Source organism: Mus caroli, unplaced genomic scaffold (assembly GCF_978045245.1).
Source record: "Mus caroli unplaced genomic scaffold, Mus_caroli_1 scaffold_19, whole genome shotgun sequence".
NCBI lineage: Eukaryota > Metazoa > Chordata > Mammalia > Rodentia > Muridae > Mus > Mus caroli.
Genome location: NW_028227274.1, coordinates 68,326,349 through 68,351,426, shown reverse-complemented (window position 1 = coordinate 68,351,426; position 25,078 = coordinate 68,326,349). Strand labels below are relative to the sequence as shown.

Here is a 25,078-nt window from a genome sequence, read left to right as displayed (position 1 = left end):
TTCATGATGTAGGGTTAATCCATGGGGACCTTGTGATGGGATTGTTACCGTAGTTTCTTCTATGAGTTTAATCTATAAGGTAAATTTGAGGTCAAAGATACTCTTTCTCATGTACAAATTTCAGGTTTAATTATCGTACAAGAAGAAGGTCTCTAGGATTCATAGATTTACTACACAAACCAGAACTAACAGGACTATGTTATTAAATTCATTACACATTAGTTGAGCACCTATTTCTTTCTAGCCCCAAAGCAAACAGGATGAGTAGGGATTCTCTGAGTTTGAGCTCCTCATGGAAAGGGAAGTGGTAATAAGTAAGAAGACAGCTACCGGCCATGTACCAGGACTATGCAATGACTGAAGCAGAGCGAGTGAAGCCTTAGCAAGTGAATGGAAAGCCAGTGTTAGATACAGATGGATGTCCACCAGATCCTTCTGAGAGAGATCTACTGTAGCTGAGATGTAAGTGACTACGTGATGATCAGTAGACAGTGGAAATGCAGCGATGTGAGCATAACATTAAGGAGCACCAAGACTAGGAGACAGGATGGGACTTGCCTCTTTTAAGTAGGACAGTAAGGGTAGAACATGTCAGGGCCAGATCACACAACACTTCACAGGCCAGACAGGTCCTTCGGTTCTGACCGGTTCTCATTTTAATGGGAAGCTTGAAGACATATTCAGAGGCTTTTGTTGGTTGCAGGGACCTTACAGTGTATCCAGATGAAGACCCACTTGAGATTGAAAATGGACTCTATGTACAGAGAGCTGGAAGCGGAGCTTCCGCTGAGCATCTGTGGCTGGTGAACTTTAGGAATTTCAGCTGTTGAGGTGGTGTAGAGACGAGGTGTAGATGAGACTTATATGCCATTTCATTTAGGCCCCAAATAAACCTCATTTCCCCAGTACAGTAGGTGTTCAATGTATATGTGTTCGGTGAGTGAATGTATATGAGTGAATGTATATGAGTGAATCTAGGAGCTTATTTATTGTCCTTGCTTTGTTTATTTTTTAAAGATCTATTTTATTTATGTGTATTATACTGTATGCCTCAGGTGCCCTGTTCTCCTCCTGTCTGTCCCCTTCTTTCTGTCGCTCTGTTTGTCTCTCTGTCTCTGTCTCTGTGTGTGTTGTGTTGTATTGTATTGTGTGTTTTGCACACACACATACACACACACACACACACACACACACGTGCCGAGGAGGCTAGAAAAGAGCATTAAGTCCACTGGAGCTAGGGTATTTCTGAGTCTCATAGCATGAGTTCAGAGAACTCACTTGCAAGATCAGCAAGCCACTTTTCACAGCAGAGCCCTCCACAGACCCCAGGTCCTTGCTTTATAAATGAAGATGGGCTAAGATAATGTAGAGTGTGATTCACATCACAGAACCCACCACACACCGGGTCAAGTTCATTCTCTGTCCTCTATTTATTGTTTTTGGTTTTTTGAGGTAATATCTCCTAATGTAACCCAGATTGACATAGATCTTGCTATTTAGCTCAGGCTGGCCTTGAACTGATAGCAATCATGGCCTCAGCCTCCTGATTGCTGGGTTTACAGGCCCAAGCCATCATGCTTTGTTTGTTAATTAGCCTCTCGTAGTAATTAGTTTTAAAACTGTTAAAACCACCAACTTTTCTACGTTAGTGTCCCAGACAGGGAGATTCTTCAGCTGTTGATTATGCTAGTTTTATCTAAGGCAGGGATAAGAGAGGGCCTTAAGGAAGTGTGGTTGGGCAGCTTTTGTATCTTTCTTTTGCAGCATCCGCTGTCACAGCAGATGCTGAACCCCAGAGCCTCCAAGTGGGCAGCCTGGCAGGGTTCGTTTCACAAGGCGGTGGTATATTTGTCCAGCCTAACATGAACAGGAGCCTAGTCTGTCCTCTGCTGAGTATTTATGATACTGCCTTACGTCCACATAAGGACACCTGCACAGTGTCCCATCCGGCCACGTACTTTTTCATCTCAGATGAGCATGGTGGTCTATGTCTATAATTTCAGAACCCAAGAAGTAAGGCAAGAGGGCCATGATAAGGCCAGTGTCTGCTACATAGGTAGATCATGTCTCCAAAAAAAAAATCATAAAAAGATATCTCACACTTTTGGTTTGAATCAAAAAAAAAATTCCACCTTATATTTTATAAAATTTGGATGATAAGTATGTTTCTGAGTTATTCCATAAACTTTCAAAACAGAGAAGATCAAACAAATGGTACACTGGGTTTTAGGAACTGCATCATAAGCCTGATAGTGGTTCAGTGCTTGTTCTGCTGTGTGCAAGCGTGTGTGCATGTTCAGGTGTTCATGTGTTTGCATGCCTGAATATGTGTGTGATATTGTGATGTGTAGGCAGGCCTGCGTCTGCATTCCCAAGGATACTCTTTATCTTTTACAGTCAGTGCCTGCGTAGCACAGTCTATTCTGTTTGCATGAGAACAGATATTTGAACCTGCTGCGTCTTTATCGTTGGTTCTTGTAGTTTATTCATTTATCCATGTTGTTCACAGGAATCTCAAATCCACTGTGAGATAAGGTATGTTGTTCACTGACATCTGTGATTCATTCACCAAACATGTTTCTCTATTTGAATTTATAAGACTAGTTTCTGCTTTATAAGCTAGAGAAAAATCCTTGTCTTCAGATCACATTTGAAGACTTTAAGGTGCACATCATCATGTGCCCCCTTTTACTTAGTGTCAGTCTTTAATTTTAAATATAAACTAGTTCGTTAACCACTGAGTGACATTATCGGAGAAGGGTAGTGACAAGCTTATTTTAAAATATAAAACTCTCCATTCGTCACACACAGTGTTCTGCTCACTTTACTGTACCCACAGAAATACAGAGAAATGTGTGACATTTCTGGTCTTTTGTTCTGTGCACTTGAAATGTATGCTTCTGAAGTTTAATACGCAAACCTTCAGCCTTCATATCCTAGAGTGTCTCTTTGTGGTAATAGTATTTATTAAGACAACTTTCAGCGGCAAGACCATGCTTTTGTCTGGAAGGAACATCCCATATCCAGTTACGGTTACTAGAAACTGATGAAGGAGAGGGGCTGGGGAAGGAAAATGTGTATTTTTCTTTGTGAAAAGTGAGAGTGCACAGGAAGTGTTCCCCCTGAGAGCCAGAAAGGGCTTTGAGATGCAGACTATCAGGAAAAGCCACTGTTGTCAGCTGCAGAATGCTGACTCTCAGTGACTACCTCCTGCAGTTGTTACAGAAACTTTTCAGTGGTTCACTTAGAGGGTTAAATTTATTTATTGTTTTCCTTAAATGTCTCAGAAACTAACACTTCAATCTTCAGTCTTCACTTATTGATTTAGGGGCTGGGGAGGAGATACACATGCTACAGTGTGTATGTGTGTGCGTGTATGCGTGTGTGGGGGGTGGAGGGAGCAGAGAGATAGAGACAAAGAGAGAGAGAGACAGACAGACAGTCAGTCAGACAGACAGACAGAGAAAAACAGACAGAGACAGAGGACAACTTGAGGAGCTCATTCTATCCTTAGAACATTGGTCCTGGAAATTGAAATTGGGTCATCGGGCTTGGCAATAAGCATGTTTAGCCACTTTGCTGTCCTGTAGACTATGAGGGCTTATTTCTTTTCTTTTTTATTTAAAGTTTTAATTGATTTTATATATAATGTGTGTGTGTGTGCTTTTTTTTTTTTCTGAATGTTTGTAAGTACACTGTGCATTCTTGGTGCCTGCAGTAGCCAGAAAAGGGCCTGAAGTTGAAGTTGCAAGTGTCCACATGATGCTGGGAACTGAACCAAACTCAAGTCCTTAACTCACTCAGTGCTCTTAACTGATGAGCCATCTCTCCAGCTCTGCTTGTTTCAAGAACTGTTTTAGAACACATTTGTGCTTAACCAAACATTAGCCCCTGGTGTTGCACTTTCGGGTTTTGTTCTTTTGAAAAAAGAATCTTGACATGTAAGGAGCAGTCAAGAGAATCGAAACGTGGCTTTTCAGTTTTAGGAAGAACTAAGCAAAACACTTCTGGTCATCGCTTCAGGTTGCCGCACTGTCACTTCCTGTCACGGCACTGTCACTTCCGGTTGTGACAACTCAAGGTTGCCTTAGAAAGATCTGTAATTTCCGCATACTGTATTTGCCAGACCCTCACCCAGCTACTCATCATTTGAAAGCAAATACTGAGAGTAGTAGAGTTGGTGGGAAGGAAGTCGGGTTTTCTTTCAGGCCCAGCACTCTGAGAAGATGAGGAGAAACTACTGCTTTCCACACAAAGAGCATCCCAGGGCACACAGGCACAGGAAAGTGCTTTTCTTCACAGGAAGAAAGGATGAAAAGGGAGAAGCTCTATGCCAAGTGAGGGCTTTCTTACCTGTGGCTCTTTCTTTTTCTCTTCCTAGAATATAAAGATAACAGAAGACCTCCGTTTTCTGTTCTTCGTCCCCATCATTTTAAAGATAAACAGGGTGCACTCTTTCCTTGAAAAGTTAACATCATTCCACCTTCTATTAGAAAGCCAGAACACTATGTCCCTGAGCCATGCTATCTTTAGCATTTTAAAGATTTTTAGACATTTTAGGTTATGAGGGGTGAAGAATAATTCTCAGTGAGGGAGATCTTGGGACCAGAGTCTACCTAGTTCATTTTGTTGTAAGAGTTGACTCCAAGAGTTGGGGTCTTGGTCCTTCAAAGGCATTTGTATTTGGAACTTGTGATGCTGGGGGCAGGAGAGGATAAAGATTAAGCTAAGAAATACGCTACTAAACCAAAAGTCATAGGACATTTACCCCAACCATTTTAAAACATTTCATGAAGCCCACAGCCAAAACTGTCAGTGACCAACTTAACCAACTCTAAAGTTAAAGAATGTGGTAGAGCTGAGAACTACAGTCTTATTAGAAGGTCAGAACCCTGGCAAGAAACTGCCCCAATTAAACCTTCTTCCTTCCTTCCTTCCTTCCTTCCTTCCTTCCTTCCTTCCTTCCTTTCTTTCTTTCTTTCTTTCTTTCTTTCTTTCTTTCTTTCTTTCTTTCTTTCTTTCTTTCTTTCATTAGCTATGAATAATTATTTACTTTATATCACAATCACAGCCTCCCCTCCCTCCTCTCCTTCCAATCCCATTCTCTCCCCTCCCCCATCCCTCCCTCCCTCCCTTTAAAAGGCACCAAACAGAAGGTCAGAGCCACAGTTCTGAATGCTAATGAGAGTTTACCCCACCAGGAACAGCTGGCACTGAAAGGTGACAAGAACTGTATTATAAATGTTTTATATAAGAAGGTCTTAGGTGAGTGTAAGGCTGGCTTAGTTGATTGGATTATTGCTGAGAGGTAGACAATGGTCTCATTAACCTTGTCCTGAGTAATTAGTAGACAATTGTTTCTAGTCAGAGCTCCAGCAGGGCCCTGAGTGGCTGAAATAATCTTGTGCTTTCTTAAGTAGAAGTCTAACAACAGGATAAATGAAACTTATGTCTTTTTCTTGGGGGTTGCCATATTACCTTTGTCCTGAGAAGTTTGATGGCTTTAGTTTAGGTTCAAATATAAATAAATAAAGAAATAAATAAACAAATAAATAAATAAATAAATAAACCTCACTGATGAATAGTTTTGTGGGTATTTTATATTAATTATATTATAGGCTCATGCTTCAAAATTCTTATGGCTTCCAGTTTCTTGAGAAGATAAGTGTGGAGAGAAATCCAGAATGCCTGAATATCTAGACATGTCTTTTACATATTCCCCAATTGCAGACTTTAGAACAAAACAAAACAATCTTTCGAACAAAAGGCTAAGAAATTCACAATGTCTACATATGGGTTTGTGTACATACATTATGTATATGGGTAGAAAATATATGCAATCATATTTCTAAACCAAAAGAGATGCCCTCTAATGCCAGCCTCATTATTAGAGCAAAAAAGTCAACATTTAAATTCTGGATATCCAACTTCATCAACCAAGGCCACCAGAACACTTCGTACACTGAAACCAAGTCTCACACTGTGGGCCCATACCCTACGCCTATCCTCAGCCCAACTTCCTTTTCTCCTTTTCCTTCCTCCGACTCCAGCCCTGGCTGCACCCCTTTGAGAAAGGATTCATTCTGCTCCCTCCCTGTGCCCTGGGAGTGTTTCTTCTTCTTGGGATGCTGGTCAGACTCCCAGCTCCAACTGCATGCTGAAGTAGAATGCATGTGTCTGACGCAAGGATTCTCCCCACCCAAAAGTAAAGTTCAGACTCAGCACTTTTCCTTATACCTAAGATCTCTGAACTGTGAGGTTTATTATTCACAAAATGCTTATGAAATACCAGCTAAAAACAATGCCAGTAAACATTATCTTCCTGAACCATTCTGGAAATTTCTATCTTTCTTATCCTTAGAATGTCAGGGTTGCAGGAGCTATCTAAAATTATCCTGGAATGGAAAAGTTTTAATAATACACCATCTTATTTTCATAGATACCTGCCTATGAATCCATAGGCACTATCTAGTTATGCTCTGTATACCACAGAGGCAGTGTTTATGGTGGATACTTTGATTATCATGCCTTTTAGCAGATAATTAAGCAAAGCAGAAGTCTGACATGACTTTCTCAAGGCAGCAGCCTGCTAGCAAATGAGCCCAGTCTTCAACATCATTACACTGACATTTGAAGTCAGAAAAGAATTTTAAAACCATATAGAGGGAAGATCCTAGGAAGATTTTGGTCACATCATAGAACATTTTAAGAGAAATGTTTAAGAAAACTATGATAGAACATGGTTGCTGTGGTTACTAATAACATTTTATTTTATTAATTTTAAAACAATTTTATTTCACTGGGCAGTGGTGGTGCATGCCTTTAATCCCAGCACTTGGGAGGCAGAGGCAGGCAGATTTCTGAGTTCGAGGCCAGCCAGAAATACAGAATGAGTTCCAGGCCAGCCAGGGCTATACAGAGAAACCTTGTCTCGAAAAACCAAAATAAATAAATAAATAAATAAATAAATAAATAAATAAAAATTTATGTGTATGGGTTCTTTCTTAACCACTGAGCCTTCTCTCCAGCCCCACAATGTATGACATCTTCAACAGTTGCTAAAGGCAAATCTTAAATATTCTCATTAGAGAGAAAGATAATGAATTGATACATAGTTAATTAGCTCCATTTAGACATTTCACAATGTATACATATTTCAAAATATGTTGCATATAATAATTTCATAAAATTTTTGCCAATTTCAAAATGAAGCATGTGGAGCTAACTCCAGAAAACCCTGGTGGAGAACTCAGTTAGTATTTATGAATCTTGAGTTAGACCCTCAGCACCGAGAAATAACTGCTTAAAAGAAAAAATAAGAAAAAACATATGTTTAATTTGAAGCTTTATCTTCATTCCCTATTTAATGATATTCCAAGAGTAGAAGCTTCACTTTACCATATAAATTTAATATCTTTTCATTTATCATATGACTTAGATGGATTATCTGGTTCACAGTGGACATCCTTTCCTTACCAGGATTCAGATCTACTTGCACAGTGGGGGCCATTTCACCCTGGGCACAAAGGATTTCTTTAAACAGATAAGTAGGAGATCCACTAAGTAGGGAACCCATATTCTGGTCTGTAACTGACTCATGGAGGCACTGGCTCCCCAATGTACTTCCAACTGCTGCTACAATGATTGATCCCCACACAATGTCTTTTATATTTTCTCAGGTTTGAAAGAACTAAATGGGAGAGATCCTTTGCAGATCTTGAGGAATTTACTCCTTTAAAAAAAAAAAAAGAAAATAAAGGAAAAAAAGGTATTGCTTCTAACAGAAGTTCAAATTTAAAGAACTCAGTAAAGCATTTCTTTAGTTTTTTGGTTTTTTTTTTTTTTTCTTAAAATATGACTTCTTCAGAATACATGAGTCATGCGGCCCATTAACCAGGCAAGCAGAAAAGCTTTCCAGGTCCAATACACTAAATGTTCCAAGAGTCCTGGAAGCTCCATTTGTTAAATTGAGAGGTTTATGAGACTTCTTCTGTGGATGTGTTTTGAATGAGTAGTTATACAGTTTCAGGAGCTTATTCCTGTTTTCCATGGAAACAAAGTATAGGCTTTCTGAGAGCAACTGTGCAAAGCTGGGCACCATGTCAAGGGACGAGGCCATCAGTCATTGCTGGTGTGCCAAAGTCAGGGATCACTGATAACTGGAGGAAACTTCTTTAAACCCTAACAGGATCGAATTAGGTGAGCAGACTGCTTTCTTTTCCCATGGATTTTCTATACTGGCTGAGTTGCCTGAAGCCATCATGTGGTTTCAACCTTTCAACCTTTGTCACATCTACTTTGTCCCATCTGGCCTAAGGTGACCTGTACTGAAGAGAAAGGATGCTCCCATCTTGGTTGTCTTCTGTCTTGCTCTAGCACAGCATTAAATTCTGAGTACCAGCGCCTGCTTACAGAGCTTCTGATCAGCCCCCCAAGGCTTGGATATTTGAATCTGTGGACTACCCAGAGTATACAATCAGACTCACTGTGGACACACCTGACCACATCAATGCTCACATTTCTTTCCAGTGTTACTTGATCAGATACCAACCCACCACTTCTGTCTCAGACTCTCACGGTCCTAACTGATAAATTTATTTGAATAGAGGATTGTTTGTGAAGATCCTGCCAAATAAAACCTAGTTTATGAAGCGGAAGCCAGTTTGCTTGTGATCATCATATAGAAAGTGGATGTTATACAGGACACTTACATTGGGTTTAAGGTGGATATTTTTCTTTGAATATAATGAAAATTACTAGCAAATTATTGCATTGCAAGCAAAGATCCATTAATTTAGCTAGGCCAAAAATACTTGAAAAATAAAATAATATTTACCCTATTAGAAACCTATGACATTTCAAAGATGGCTTTATTAAAATATATACAACAAAATAAATCTTTGTGAACATTTAGTACAATGGTTTTAGTATATTCATGAAGGTATTCCAATGTCACTTTCTAAATCTAAGACATTGTCACAGAAGTCCATACCCAATATCTACCATTCATCTCTTTTTCTTCATCTAGCTTCTGGTAAACTGTCCCTATGAGTGTATCTTTCCAGTATCTTTTATATAAATGTAATTGTAAACTATGTGGCTGTAGTGGCTGGTTTTATGTTATCAACTTGACACAAGCTGGAGTTGTCACAGAGAAAGAAGCCTCCTTTGAGGACAAGCCTCCTTGAGATCCAGCTGTAAAGCATTTTGTCAATTAGTGATCAAGGGGGGACAGCTCAGCCCATTGTGGGTGGTGTTATCCCGTGGATGGTAGTCCTGGGTTCTATAAGAAAGCAAGCTGAGCACGCCAGGGGAAACAAGCCAGTAAGCAGTACCCCTCCATGGCCTCTGCATCAGCTACTGCCTCCAAGTTTCTGCCCTGTGTGAGTTTCACTCCTGACTTCCTCTGGTGATCAACAGCAATGTGGAAGTGTACGCTGAAAAAGCCCTTTCCTCCCCAACTGGCTTCTTCATCATGATGCTTGTTCAGAAATACAAACCCTGAGTAAGACAGTGGCCCTTTACTTCTCACTTCTTTCACTTATCATTTTCAAGCTGTCTGGGTGATAATGGCATATACTTACCACACTGCCATTCCTTTTTCTGGCTAAAACACATCCCATTGTGAACATATCCGTGTGCATGTACAACAGGTGACTGTTTGGTTTGTTTCCAATTTGGAATTATTAAGAATAATGATCATGTCATGAACATTTTGATATGCATTTCTGTATGCCTACGTTTTCATTTTTCTTAGGTATAGAACTGAAAGTAGATGCAGAGTCATGTACTATGTCTATTTTCGTGTTTTGAGGGAGTACTAAACTGGTTTCCAAAGTGGGTGATCACTACATTAAACCAAGAAATAATACAAACTCCCTCTTTCACATCTTCACTGGCCATGGTTGCCCATGTACCTGTTACAGTTAACCCTGGGGATGTGAATCCATGTGTCACTGAGGCTAGGATGGCTCTTGGGTTCATAACCTTCCTTCTCATTTATGTCATCTTTGAAGAAATATATATGCAAATCGAATCATTACCCCGTTTAGGAACCTTGCTTTTGTTTTAATTGTTTAGTTACAAAGTTGTAAATATATTTAGAGATAGATTGTGTATATGTGTAGATGGGGGAGGAGAAGGAGAAGGAAAAGAAGGAGAAGGGGAGGAGAAGGAGGAGGAAAAGGAGGAAGAGGAAATGGAGGAGGAGGAGGAGAAAGAGGAAAATTCCTTCCTCATATACAATTAGCCAAGATTTTCCCTCCATCAGATTATATGCTTTCATTTCTGTGATGTCTTTTGAAACAAAAGGGTTTTTTTTTGTTGTTGTTTTTTGCTTGTTTTTACCCATTTCTTGTTTGTCATGAATAATTTTGGTGTCCTATCTGAGAAATCATGTTATTGTCTAAGAATTTCATATCCTTACTTCCTATATGGCTAAAGTCCCATTTAATGGTGTTTTACATACAGTGTCCAGAGCTGTGTTTTTAAAGATTGTTTTTTTTTTCTTCACTGGGGTATCTGAGCACATTTTTCAGAATTAAGACTTTAAAACTAGTATGTTTAGACTAAATCTCAAGCTATACTGTCTTAATTACTGCAACTTCTTGAAACTGAGAAGAACAGACACTCCAACATTGTTATCTGTGACTGAAACTTGCTTTGACTGTCCCACAATCTTGGCATTTTAGGATTAGCTTGTTAATTTTGATGGTGGTTGTGGGGAAGACAGCTAAAACCTGACAGAGACTGAGTTGTTGCAGGAATATAAACCATTAATGTTTAGTGGTTATAGTCGTGCCCAGTGAGTAAGAAGTAAGAACTACTATTAGATATTATTTTTCTATTTTATCATTTGAGTTGTCTCAAACATTCCTTTCCTACACATGAATACTTTATCTATTTTTACTGTATTTATCTTTTTGAAGTGTAAGTAAAATATTTTCTTTATAGTCACAGTTTGTTTCCTTTAGGGAACATTCAGTTCACATGAACATTGTGTTACATAGTATTAAATCACCGAGTATTGCTCTTAGTGAAGTATCTAAATATCAGCATCCTCTGGAGGACCAGAACGTAATGGAATGAATATCTAAAAGGGTCTTATTGGAATGGCATACAGGCTTTGATACAGCTAGTTCAAAAATAGCTATTTACCATTGGAAGGCCCAATAATACAGTAGCTGTAGTCCATGAGGCTGGATGTCTCATGAAGTGGGCTTTAATGGCAATGAAGGCATGGCCTTACAAGCAAGAACAGGCAGGCAGAGAGCAAGCTTCCTTCTTCCATGTTCTTATTTAGGCTTCGAGCAGAAGTGTGGTCCAGATTAAAGGTTGATCTTTCCACCTCAAAGATCTAGATTAATGGTGGATCTTTATACTTCAAATGATTTAATTTAAGTTAAACTTAATTAATTAATTGAATTAATTTTTAGTTAAAAGAAATCCTTCACAGGTGTACCCAGCAGCTCGTGTTCTAGTCAATTCCAGTAGTAGTCATGTTGACAACCAAGAACAGCCATTACACAGTGACTATGACTGAATTTAGCAGATATTGAAGAACCTACAACAGACTAAAGTACAGATCCCACAAAAGTCCAACTTGGTGAGCCACTGAGTCTTATTGAAGTTACTTACAGGAGGCTGAGCCAGGAGGATTACAATGTCTAAACAATTCTGGGCTACATAGTGAAATGCTATCTTAAGTAACAAAAGTAAAAATTCTAATGCTAAGGCTTGAGACTTGAAAGGATATGTCATTTGGGTATAAAAATGTCAAGAAAAAAAAAACATAACAGATGATGAGAGGATAACGTAGATAGCAAACATCTTATAGATAATCACATTTTTAAAATGGCTGAAAGGTAGTCCCATCGATATCAGTGTGTATCAGAGAGAAATCCAGAACTTCCCCCAATTCTGTGTGGGAATTTGCATGGTAGAGACGGCATCTCAAATTATTGGTAAGTAATGAATGGTTCACTAGTAAGTTGTACTGCAAGAGTTTATTCAGATTAGACTAGAATAGTCTCTAGATGAGTTGGAGATATAAATGTAAAATGGCAACCATATGACTTCTAGAGGAATACCAGGGAATTCTGCTTTAAGCTGGAGTAGGAAGAACTTTCTAATGATTGGGCACTTGACTTCTTATACCCTGCAAGCAATATCAGGAAGAATAACAGTAAGTCTTCTGTGTGACTTAAATACAGAAGCAGACAGACAATAAACACACTTTCCATTTACAAAAGAGAAAAAAGAGGTTATGATATAGTTCATTTGTTTTCTGGTAGCCTGATTTAATTGGATTTTAAGATAGAGGAAATAAGATCATCCATGTATTGCAATAGTAGAAGCTGGGGTACAGATCTATGAGGTACATTATGTCCTCATTGTCCCTCAAATTCATGTCCGAAATTTCTTATGACACAGTGTCAAAAAGTAACTGTGTGTAGTTTCAAGACCTGCTCTTTCTGTTGTTGTGTTGAGCACCATGTGCAGAAGCAGCCTTGCATTCTGATGCTCGCCCCACCCCCTGACCATGTGACCAGGGGTAGCATCTTCCACGGTGTGCTACGCCATTCAATACTAATCAAGAAAGTGTTCTACTCATATGACCACGGTTTGATAAAGGAAAGTAGTTCTTCAATTACAATTTTCTCTTCTTGGATGACTCTAATGTAGTGTGTTTTAAGTTGACAAGCCTAACCAACACAATAATATAAAACTAAACCTTCTGGTACTTTAGAGAAAAAAATAATTTAAAGAGTTAAAAAATGACTTAGAAATAAATTTAATATATACAAATAACAACTACATGGCAATATAAATATATTTTTCTTATGCTTCTCTGTTGAAATTTCTATCTAGCCTTTACTAGCAGGGCAAACCAAGATGCAGGGCCCAGTGAATTATTAGTTGTTTATATTATAACCCTTGATCTCAGAAAAATAAAATATATCCATTTACTTTTTTCAAATAGACAAATTCACTCTTGTTAGAATAAGTCTGTGTGATTCATTTAAATTGACAGACACATATTTTTAGTCTGAACCTTTGACATAAACCCTCATTCATTAATCCTCAGTAGTTTTAAACTGAAATAAAATTGAATTGTGATAAACCTTTGCAGAAGTACAATAATGGCATTGAATTAACTAAATAAAATATACCTTTTAGAAAAGACTCCTCTCTCAAAATATTTTTGATCCATTAATTCATAGGCTAAATGCCAATATGTTGGGCTATCCATAATTTTACTCTGACATTCTGGACACAAGTGTGGTTATAGAAATGAATAGTTCAGGGTTGGTTATTTAGAACCTCTCTCTGGCTATCATTCAGGCTAGAAAGCACAGTTTAGGAGCGCCTCAAAAGTCAACATATATCTGCTGGAGCCCCACATAGCCAATCAAACACAGATTAGTGAGGAAAGAGTAAACAGCCGTCAATCTGGGCAGCCTTATTTTGAAATGATCTACACTCAGTGGAAATAATATCATGAAGTCTTTATTGGCTTACTGTTTTAAAATGTCCAACGCACCCTAAGAGTATGTGATTTTTCCCTTATTAACTTAATAGTTCATATCACAAGGTCACAGTTTGTCAGAGATTGTTATTTGGAGAACTGGCCAGTAAGTTTACCCATATACTCCCCTTGAGTCAAGTCACCGTAGCTCCCCAGTGAAACACAAGGAGTGCAGTCTCGGCACCATGCAAACAAGAGGTACCAGTGAGTGTGTGTTAGACGATGCATCCTCAGAGCAAGGCAAACATGACCAGAAAGTAGGTGAGAGAAGAACAAAAAAATATTCCTCTGGAGGAACCCTTTTCTCTAAGCCCCAGCTCATTTTAGGACAACCCAGTAGGCTCTGTGTGAGCACAAATTGTTTCTTCAAAACATGCAGTCCTTTGGGGCCTTGTCTTTTCCAAGGATCTCAAAACAGTTCTTTTAAGATATAACACTCAATTTGGGGAAGATTTATCATCAGTGAAGTTTTCTCCTGGAGCGGGTGGGAACAAATAAGGAGACCACAGCTGGACAATGTACAGAGAGGGACCTTGAAACACTCAGTCTAAATGGTGGGTCTCTACCAAATCCCTCCCTTAAGGGCTCAGGCAACCCTGCATAAAAGAGAGGCAAAACCACTGTAAGAGCCAAATGAAACTTTAGACTCTTTTTAAGCTGAAGATTGTATGTGTTAGTGTGTGTGCATATGTATCGGAATGTGTGTGTGTATGTGTGTGTGTGTGTGTGTGTGTGTGTGTGTGTGTGTGTGTGTGTGTTTACAGAGGCCAGATACAGCATGACAGCTAGAATCAGTTACCTTGCTAATGTGGTTGCTGGGATCCAAACCCTGGTCCTCTGCTCGAAGCATCGAGTACTTCTTACTGCTGAGATCCAGCTACAGATTTCTTAAACCCTTGCACTTATCATAGAAAGCAAACTCAGGACTCTCTAGCTGGAAAGTACTAGCAATCATTAATTTTAGTGCTATCTCACAGAGAGACCAGAATCCAATGGCTGAATTTAGAAGGACTACTCACAAAATGAAAATTTTGCATTTTAATCAGAATGTAAATATGTGCATGTACTCAACAAATATGTCTTGAGTTCTTTTGTTACACCATTGTCCTGGGCTCTGGATCCAGAAGTAGACAAAGGAGATTAAGAATTAGCTGTGGCTCAGGGAACATCACAAAGGAGAGGAAGGAGTGTTGTAGTATCAACCAGTATCTCTGCCGAGAGATCACATCTTCTAGACAGGACAGGGAAGATCAACTCATGGAATCTCAGCAATATGGCTGCCTAAGCAGGATGTGAACAATGGAAACATATTGACATGCCAATGTGGACAGGGGGGAATCTCGCATGGTTCCATCCCTACATGAAGAAATTTAGGCAACCGACAGCTGCTGAGAGAGAGAGAGTGTGTCAGTCTTTTCTATGGGAAAGACCTATAAATGGTTATTTAAATAGTATATATTTAAATATTTAAATAGTCATCCCTTCGTATGCACATGTGTGAGCACATGAGTGTGCACGTGCACACACAAACACACACACACACACACACACACACACACGCAGTGCTAAATGGACTCAGCAGGTTGTATTATGTGTGTGCGTAAATAAATACACACACACACTATAGATAGATAGATAGATAGATAGATAGATAGATAGATAGATAGATAGATAGATTGTAACAGTTGTAATATGTGTATATGTATGTATATGCATACATTTATGTATAAAAGTAATAAAGACCAGAACGTCATGGATTTCAGAGGGCGTTTGGGACATGGCAAGTGTTGAATGCAGTAGAGGGAGGAGAAATGATATAAATACGCTATTCATAAATGAAATTCTCAAAAAAGAAACAGGGGAAAGAAAGACGAATGAATGTAGGGTAGGCAGGAACAGTGGAAAATGGGGGCAGATAACAGAGAATGTGGGCAACCTTAGTTGTGATAAGGCAGGAGTAAGACTCGTGGTCCCAGCCTTCACAAAGAGCCAATGCCCTAGTCTATACAAGGACAGTATCTCTACCTTATCCCTGCCAAACATGGATTCCATTTCTTTGTATTCTTTTTCTCTCAAAACTTAAAATCAATGTTTATTTTTTTCTTCAGTTAAATACAAACTATTTTTTCCTCTAGAGACAAAATGTTTCCCCATGTTTTGTTTATTGTTGAGATTGCAATTCAATTTCCCTGCTCTCCTTCAAATTCATGGCCTCTTCCTCATCAAATTTTATTGCATTCATATATGCATTTGTGTGTGTGTGTTTCTAAGTATAACCTGTTGAGTCCATATAGTGTTTCTTAAATGTATGTTTTCAAAGCTTATTTGACACTGGCAATTGCTGTACTCTTCCCTAGAAAGGCCCTCTTTTGCTCTCAACTTGACTCCGTTGCCTATAGTTCCCTGTATAGGGAGGACTGAAGCCCCCTGGGCTTTTCCTAGTCTAATTTGACATGCTCGTTGGGGTAATCTTTGTTCAGCTTACATTTGGCCAGTCATTTGGATGAGACTTGGCATGTGGCTTCTGATATTTCCATGAGACATAATCTTACCTCAAACTTCTTGTTCCTCTGGCTCTTACAATCTTTCTGTACCCTCTCTCATAATGTTCCCCAAGATTTAAGTACAGGAGTGTGTTTTACATTTATCCATTGGGTCCAGGCTCCGCAACCCTGCATTTTGAACGACTGGGTTTCTGTAGTGGTCTGTCTGTTGGAAAGATAAGTTTCCTAGATGAGGGGTGAAGACTACACTTATCTGCCAGTCCGTTCTGGGTCTAGTAAATGAAGGCAAGACTTGACATTTTGTTCAGTTAGAAACTAGTAGTCTCTTCTGAAAGTCTACATCCTCACTGGTATGTATTCATTTCTGAACAACGGAATCCATGTGATGGTGTGTAGTCATTACTCCTCTCAGACTGCAGAAGCTGTGGGTATTATGTAGTTTAGATCTTTCCCCCTTGATGAACCCTGAAGGGCTCTGGGTACAGCATCTCACTTTCTGTATCTCTCTGTCCTCCTGACTCTGTGACATAGTGTGACGCTGTGATAAAGACCAAGAATCAGACATGATCCCAGAAGCATGGGCTCATGCTGTCTTTTGGCTTTTTTCACCTTTTTAGATCTGTAGAACCAAAAAAATAAAATAAAATAAAAAATAAAAGAGACAAGGTGACTAGTCTTAGAACAGAAATGAACAATGTTTTTGTAAACTTGTCAGCTACTTGTCCTTTCCAGATCAATTTCTATCCCGTTTCTTAGAAAAGGAAACCTTACCAAGGCTTTCTTTCCCTTTCTGCTTGCTGCTGTGTTTACCATGACAGGGAAAGAGCATCTATGTCAATCATTTTAGGACTCAGAGAGCAATGTGGTAATAAAAAGAGAAGTGAACCAAACACATTTGAGTTAGACAGATATAAATGTATATAAATAAATTCCAGTGAGAACCAATTATTAATGCTTTCAAGAGAAACTTAAACCATCTAATTCATATTTTAATAGGTCAAACAGCATACTGGCAACACTAAATTAATTTTTCTTCCACTGGCCAGGCTTTGTATTCATTTTCTGTGGTAAATGTGTCAAATGTCACAATGTGTCCACCATTCTACATTTACAGAGCAGAGGCAATGTGGGCCACAATAAAACAATTCCCTGGTAGCCGACACTGCTCACTCTCAATTAGATCTGGATGTGAAGGCAGCCTTGTTGCCCCAGACAGGTTGTGTGCAATGAACAAAGGGTAAATTGGCTGCCCGTCAGGGACACGTTAGGTCATGTACTTGGCAAGTGGTTAATGGCTTCATACTGTAAGTGGGAAGTGAGTCCTCATGCAGTGTTTCCCTGGTTCCCACCTCGTCTGGATTCTTGCTGTGCTGTAACAGTGCATACCAGTTAATCTTCCTCTAAATCCCACTGCACGGCATCGTTCATAACGGCTACCGCTTTGAATTATAAGCACCATGACCTTTCCACTCATTTATCATCATGTTCCGCTCTGGACATTTATGCTGTATTGTTTTCTTCTGTGATTTTGTTTTAGATTCGTTTTATTTTCTAGAAACAGCATCTTTTCTATCCCAGGCTGGCCTCAAACTCACTACATAGCCTAATATGGTCTGGAATTTCTGATCTTTCTGACTTGAGCTCCCAGTGCCAGGATTGCAAACATGTACCACCACAACCTATTCTATGCAGGGCTTGAGTTTGAACCCAGGCTTTCATTTACCTTAGGCAAGCCCTTGACCGAGGGAACTGCATCCCAAGCTCTCTTTGCATTCACGCTCACCTTCTAGGTACATGCAGGCTTTTCTAGAAACTAGATTGCTGTCTTAGTCAGTGTTTCTATTCTTGCATAAACATCATGACCAAGAAGCAAGTTGGGGAGGAAAGGGTTTGTTCAGCGTACACTTCCACATTGCTGCTCATCACCAAAGGAAGTCAGACTGGAATTCAAGCAGGTCAGGAAGCAGGAGCTGATGCAGAGGCCATGGAGAGGTACTGCTTACTGCCTTGCTTCCCCTGGCTCACTCTGCTTGCTCTCTTATAGAACCCAAGACTGTCAGCCCAAGGATGGCACCACCCACAATGAGCCCTCCCCCCCTTGATCACTAATTGAGAAAATGCCTTACAGCTGGATTTTATGGAGGCATTTCCTCAAGGGAGGCTCCTTTCTCTGTGATAACTCCAGCTTGTGTCAAGTTGACACACGAAACCAGCCAGTACAATTGTGAAGTATATCTTTTTGGGGTTTTACTTTTGTGCCCAGCACCCATATTCTGATGGACTTCAAGCCCTTGACCGAGGGAACTGCATCCCAAGCTCTTGGTCAAGCCCTTGACTGAGGGAACTGCATCCCAAGCTCTCTTTGCATTCACGCTCACCTTCTAGGTACATGCAGGCTTTTCTAGAAACTAGATTGCTGTCTTAGTCAGTGTTTCTATTCTTGCATAAACATCATGACCAAGAAGCAAGTTGGGGAGGAAAGGGTTTGTTCAGCGTACACTTCCACATTGCTGCTCATCACCAAAGGAAGTCAGACTGATCTGGATCTGTTTGCGATTTAGTCTCTCTTGTGATTGCCAACATTAAAGTGAAATAGTGACGAAACCTGGAAGAAAAGTTTAGGTCATGCCAATATATTCTGAGTAAGGTCAACCTTTTTGTTTTTCCAAAGAGCCATAACACCGGCTAGCATTGCCTTCTATTTAGGGAGTCAGTAGCTCCAGTTTTTCCTCTGTGGCTTACACCAAGGAAAGTTTGGGGTTGTTTGTTTGTTTGTTTGTTTGTTTTTTGTTTTGTTTTGTTTTGGCAGTAGTGATTTTTGTCTTAGAATAAATAAACTGCTACTCACAGAGCAGATAGGGAGGTGGTAAGGCAGACCTCCAGTGGAGAGCATCATTCTATTTGGGCACCACTGAGGTTCAAAGAAGGAGCAGCAGCAGAGTCAACTATAAAACTCTGGTAAAATAATTGGAGCCAGCCAGTTTAGGACTAGATATATCTAGGCAGTCACTTATGGCAGACATGTCCAAGAAGAATCCTGCATCCATGGTTATCTGGGTCCTGTCCTTGAGGAAGGCTACCTGCTGAGAGCTACACATGCTTTGTAAGAAGCGATATTTCTTACCTGTCTAGATACTTTAAAGATAAATACTGCTCTTGCTTCCCTTCCCCCCCACTCTCCCCGTTCCCTCCTCCCCTCTCTCTCTGAGTAATCATGGCCAGCCTCTACTCATATCTCTGTCTCTGTCTCTCTCTCTCTCTTTTTCTGCCTCTACTACCCTGTTAATTCCCCTCCCCATGCCCTTAATACACTCTATTCTATACTGAAAGAAAGAAAGAAAGAAAAAAAGAAAGAAAGAAAGAAAGAAAGAAAGAAAGAAAGAAAGAAAGAAAAGAAAGAGAAAAGAAAGGAAAGAAAAGAAAAGAAAGAAAGGAAATAAACTTTTGTAATCAGCAAGACTACCTTGAGAGTTCTACCCTATGACAAAGCTAAATTACTAGGGAGGAAAAAAATTTTAAGGGCAACGATATGAATTATTTTATCTCAAAAAATGTTTTTGGTAAAAAAAAATCACATATTCACAATCAATTTAGTTCTATTTAGCAAAAGCAATAGAGTTTAGATCTGAGCAATTAGCTCTGTTTAAAAGATATAAATCCCCAAAGCAATTTAATGATTATTAAGCATTATTTGAAAAGTAATTAATTATTTGATAAGTAGCCCATTATCTTCATGAATTCTTTTACCCAAGGACATAATTTCTTTTATCTTTAACCACTACCCAAAATGACACTGTAAAAGCATTTTGGATTAAGTTTATGTCCACGTAAATTGTGTGTGTCCTCTTCTCCGTCATTCAGTGGTGGTTTGGATGGAGCCCAGTTTCTCACACATGCACGTGTGTGCTATGCTACTGGGCTGCATTTCCTTTCCTTTCCTTACTTTCTAACGTGATCAGATGACATTACCCAGAGGGAGCTCTGCCTCAGCCCCCCAAACAACTGCAATTATAGACCTGTACCACCAGGCCATTTTTACATTTGAAGAAAATTACTAGAGTGTTTTAGCTCCTATAACAGGCTGTTATTATCATGTAATTTTAATCATTGCAGAATAGGCTGTCCCAAATTAAAAAAAAAATGTCTCCTGCATGTCCATAGATAGGAAAATCTTCTTTTTCACATAATAAGCCAATGCTTTCCATGTTAGCAAAGTCTTCATGCCTCTCCCCCATCGCTTTTGCTAAATAGGACTAAATTGATTGTGAATATGTGTTTTTTAAATAAAAAATGCTTTTTTTTTAGATAAAATAATTCATCTCATTGCCCTTAATTTTTGTTCCTCCATAGTAACTTAGCTTTGTCATAGGGTAAAACTCTCAGGGTGGAGTCTTGCTGATTACAAATTTGTTCTCTCTCTCTCTCTCTCTCTCTCTCTCTCTCTCTCTCTCTCTCTCTCTCTCTCTCTCTCTTTATTTTTTTAAGTATAGAATAGAGTTTATAGCCCATATAGAGTATAGGATAGAGATAGAAAAACACACATTGCTATGATGGATGAATCAGAAAGCTGTAGCAAATCTCAAATCGTTGTGTGAACTTCACCAGCAATGGAGGATGGTGATATTCAGATGAGTGTGCTGCTCGCCTTGGAATGACTGCTACAGATGCATTTGTACTGGCTTTGGGTTGGTCCATAGTCACAGTCATCATAGCGACAGAGGAGGAGGGACCTGTGTCCTGGAAGAAAGGATAAGTGAAAGGTGCCTATGCAGATAGGAATCATAGTACTGAAATGGCCAACACTATACCCTGCAATAGCTCCTCTTCTCTCTGGAGGTCTGGAATTTGCTACTGTGCAGCTCAGCACAGATTCATGGGGAAAAGTGCCTGACAATTTTAGAAGGGAAGATATCTAATACTTGCTGCTGCAGGATCTCACATCAAGTGTTTTCAAAGGGCCTTATCCCAGTTGATAAATGCTTAAGACCAAAAAGGAATATTTTGTGTGGACATAATGGGCGCCTTCTTCTTCATTATTAGATGCAAAACTCTCCAACTTCTTCATTCTGCACTCAATCATGGCCACTGCTTATTCTGCATGTAATTGTGGTCACTATCTTTGCTGCTTCACTCCCCAATGTAGTTTTTATTCTTGTATCCCCCCTTCTTTCCCTACCACCACACTGCTCATCCTCCAGGGTCTTGTTTTGGGAACAAATGTCCTTGACTTTTTAACTTCTTTTTATTGTGGTGCCAATGTCTAGGTTACAGATGCTTGTTATTACGTGACATGATAAAAAAAAATAACAAAATGACAGGCAGACCCTCATTCATAGAGCTGCTTTGGCCAAGTTATTTCAGCATTTTGGCACAGTAGAGGCTTTTGATGCTGATGTCATTAATTAAATGTACGTTATATTCTGAAAGTAGGCTGAGTGAATCAACTTTAACCATGCCATACTTATTCTTCTACGCAGGCCCGCCAAGACCATCACTATGACTGATGGAGACTATGATTATCTGATTAAACTCCTGGCCCTTGGAGACTCAGGAGTAGGGAAGACAACATTTCTCTATAGATACACAGACAATAAATTCAATCCCAAATTCATCACCACAGTGGGAATAGATTTTCGGGAAAAACGTGTGGTGAGTATTTAAGTATACTGTTAACTCTACCATTGGCAAGCTGTGTTTATTGTATTTTAAAATGTCTGGGTTGTTTTATCACATGAACCTCATAACCTCAGAGCATTATTTCCTACTTTTCAACTTACCAATATCCTTTTGATAGAAAAACGTTGGGTGATGCTATCTCTTGTCTTCAAAAGCACACGAGAGACCACAATGATTGTTTTTTCTTTAAATTTTGTGGATGATGTGTTTTCTAAGATTCCTTAAGGAATCTTTCAAATTTTGATTTATTAAAGCACTAGACACATTATCTCATTGTTCTGAGGTAAATTCCTTAGGCATTGATGGACTCACTTCTGTACTCCTAACAAAGAGGTTAAAAGTTTGATTGGCAAATAGCTGGAGCCTGGGATTTGTACGTTTTTGCTGCATTTTTTATTTCTGTGTAGCCTCAGCCATCAATCACTGGCTTGTTATGAACAGAATGTGAGACCCATCCACGCTATTTTCCATGATAAGAGGGTTTAAGTGAGAATCACAACACCACTTCCTCCTCCTATGCTAGACACTAATGACAGCAAGAAGGATATTGTGACATGTGAGGCATGTAGCATAGGCACAGAAGCGTAGCCAGATTTCCTGCCACCCATGGTATTCTTGACTGCCAAGATGACTGTGACTTCCAGTTGATGTCACAAATCCCACAGGAAATGCTTGGTGGAAAGCCACTGCGTGAAAAGTTGAATCCTTTCCTACCTTATCTGAGAGCCAATAGGCTAAGGGCATCTCTGTTTCCAGCACTCCCATGAGTCCTCTGACTTCTTCCCTAAGGAATACCTACCAATCTAGGTAGAAATCTTGTTTTGTTTTGTTTTCTTTTGTTTTGTTTTGTTTTGTTTTTCTTTTTAAAAAGGTATCCATTAAAAAAATTTCCACCAAGCCATGAACGTGATCTGCAAAGACCATCAAAAAGAGGGGGTAGAGGACAGAGGTTGAAGTGTCTCAGCTGAACACATTGTGAAATCCTGTGTATGTTTCCAACCTGAGTTATTTTGAAAGTCCATTCTATGCTAAAACAAACCAAAAAATGCACAGGTACTTGTAAAGCAAAACTTTGTGTAAAAAATATTTTTCCTATTTGAAATTTCATTGAAGTCTATTACAACTGGAGAATAGAACAGTTATGGCCTCAGTTTGCTGGTAAAATAAAGAGTGCTCAAAGAAGTTTCAATGAAAAGTTGGAGTTTGAGCCTCATGCAGGAGTCCTCATCTGATGCCTGCTGCTTCCATGAGGAAATGACAGAAGGTGTCTAATTTAAGTCTGCAGTATGCCCAAACTGTGTTGAAAATCAGACCGTACTTGACATTTAAAAGTGAGATATATGTGATACTTCAGGGGAAAATAAAGCAAATATTTATTCTGCACTATGAACTTTGATTATCGTAATCAACAAAAACATGCTGAGTGAACCCAGAGAACTAGAATGTTGACAGAATCCAAAGCCATATTAACTCGGAAGCATTGTGTCTTCCAGGTTTATGACACACAAGGAGCAGATGGAGCGTCAGGAAAAGCGTTTAAGGTACATCTGCAGCTTTGGGACACTGCTGGACAAGAGCGGTAACAGGAAATTACTTTATTTCTAGCTACCTATGCCTTAGAAAACATTGAAAAAATGAGCCTCAAAAAGAAATGATATCCCACTTTTCTAGCAATTTCAACATAGATACCTATTCTCAGTGTGGTTGTCCATTCCTATAACAATAGAGGAGTCTGAGGCAGGAGGATTACTTCAAGTCTGAGGCCAGTCTTAGTTATCAAATGAGAGAAATTCTCTCAAAAAACTAAAACCAAACACATGAACAAAATTAAACAACGAATGGACTTTTGTATCAGGAAATCAAAGTCCATGATTTTTTAGCTCACTATCAACACTGGCCGTGCATAGTTAGTGTAGCTCACTATCAACACTGGACGTGCATAGTTAGTGCAGAACACAATAATCAGACTTACATACATCTTCATACTTCCTGGTGGGGGAAAACTTCTCCAGGTTTACTCTAGTGAAGATGGGAAGTTAACACTGTTGCATGAGCTGATCGCAGAACAGTGTTGAAGAAAAGGTGTTTGTGCCCTTCCTGTCTTTCTCTTCTTCCACGCAGAATCTTTGCAGCCTGCTTGGTGACTGCCTTTTCTCCATCAGACTTGGCTCACACCATTGCCTGAGTATCTTTTGTGAGCTCTGTATATGTCTGTATACAATACATGATACGTGTATGTTCATATGGATTATGTATGATGCATGCATATATGTGGTCATGTTTACATGCCCGTGTGTGCAACCACGAGCATGCAAGTGACATAACATGCCTGGGAAGGCCAGCCTTGGATGTAGGGGTGCAGTTCTTTATCTTCTACATTGTTTGAGATAGGGTCTTCTGCCTGCTAGTCACTGATGTGCATACTAGGCCAGCTGGCCCATGGGCTTCCTGGAGTCCTCCTGTCCCTATGTCCCATCTCGTTAAAGGAACACTTAGATTAAAGATGCCCACTACCAAGCCTGGCTTTGTGTGGGCTCTGAGGATCCAAAATAGAGTCTGCTTGTGTGTCAAGTACACTACCCAGTGAGCCATCTCCTCAGGTCAGGCCCTTTAACATCTTTCCCACCTTCCCCTATCTCCTTCCACCAGCCTTGGCTCAAATTCCACCTTCCCAGTGAAGCCAGTATGCAACTCGCACTTTCCTTTGAAAACTAGTGACCCCTGTGTTCCACCACTATAACTCTACTAAATAAATGCTATGCCACTGTTTAATAAAGTATTTTTTTTCTAATATCAAACTATTCTTTATTGACTCACTTGTAGCCATCTCATCCCAACAAAGCTCTGAGCTGCATAAGAGCAGAATTCCTCCTGGTCTTTCAGCATCAGCTCTTCTGTCCTATGCAAAATAACAAATACCCAGTAGCATTGGTTGCTTGGAGCTTGCAGTGGTATTTCATTATTCCATGAAAACATATTTCTTTGTGACCCGAAGTTTCCAAGTGTTAAAGACCCTAATTCAATAAAACCCTCGACTATCAGATTAAGTAAAAGTGACAGCAGAATGACAGCAAAGATATGTAGGTGACATCTTGCCCCTGCTTCAGCATCATATGTCTTACAATGCTGATGCTGGTAAACACCCATATTTTTGAAATGCATCCAAAATGTTCTCGCTTTCAGCGAGTGTAAACGCCAGGAGAGGTGCTGGGGCCCTCTCTGTTAGCTTTTTTGACTGTGAATTCCATTTACACACACCCTTCAACACTGCTGGGTCTTCTGAAGTCATTCCTCCTAAGAGTCTCCTTTCATGTGTCAGCTTTGTTGTCACAGAGATGTATGTTTTATAGACCAATTTAATTCATTTTTG

At 39.5% G+C, this 25,078-nt stretch overlaps 1 protein-coding gene across 3 annotated transcripts in view; it reads left to right on the top strand.

Annotated features, from left to right (window-relative positions):
- Nucleotides 1–25,078, top strand: part of Rab27b (RAB27B, member RAS oncogene family) — a 150,513-nt gene that overhangs the window by 118,258 nt on the left and 7,177 nt on the right. For 2 of the 3 annotated variants that reach the window (XM_029472236.2, XM_021150926.3), the window contains 2 exons: nucleotides 21,510–21,681; nucleotides 23,202–23,287. In XM_029472236.2, coding sequence (XP_029328096.1) covers nucleotides 21,529–21,681; nucleotides 23,202–23,287 — 239 coding nt within the window. In that variant the 5' untranslated portion in view covers nucleotides 21,510–21,528. The remainder of the gene's footprint in view (nucleotides 1–21,509; nucleotides 21,682–23,201; nucleotides 23,288–25,078) is intronic. The other variant, XM_021150929.3, reaches the window with a different exon arrangement.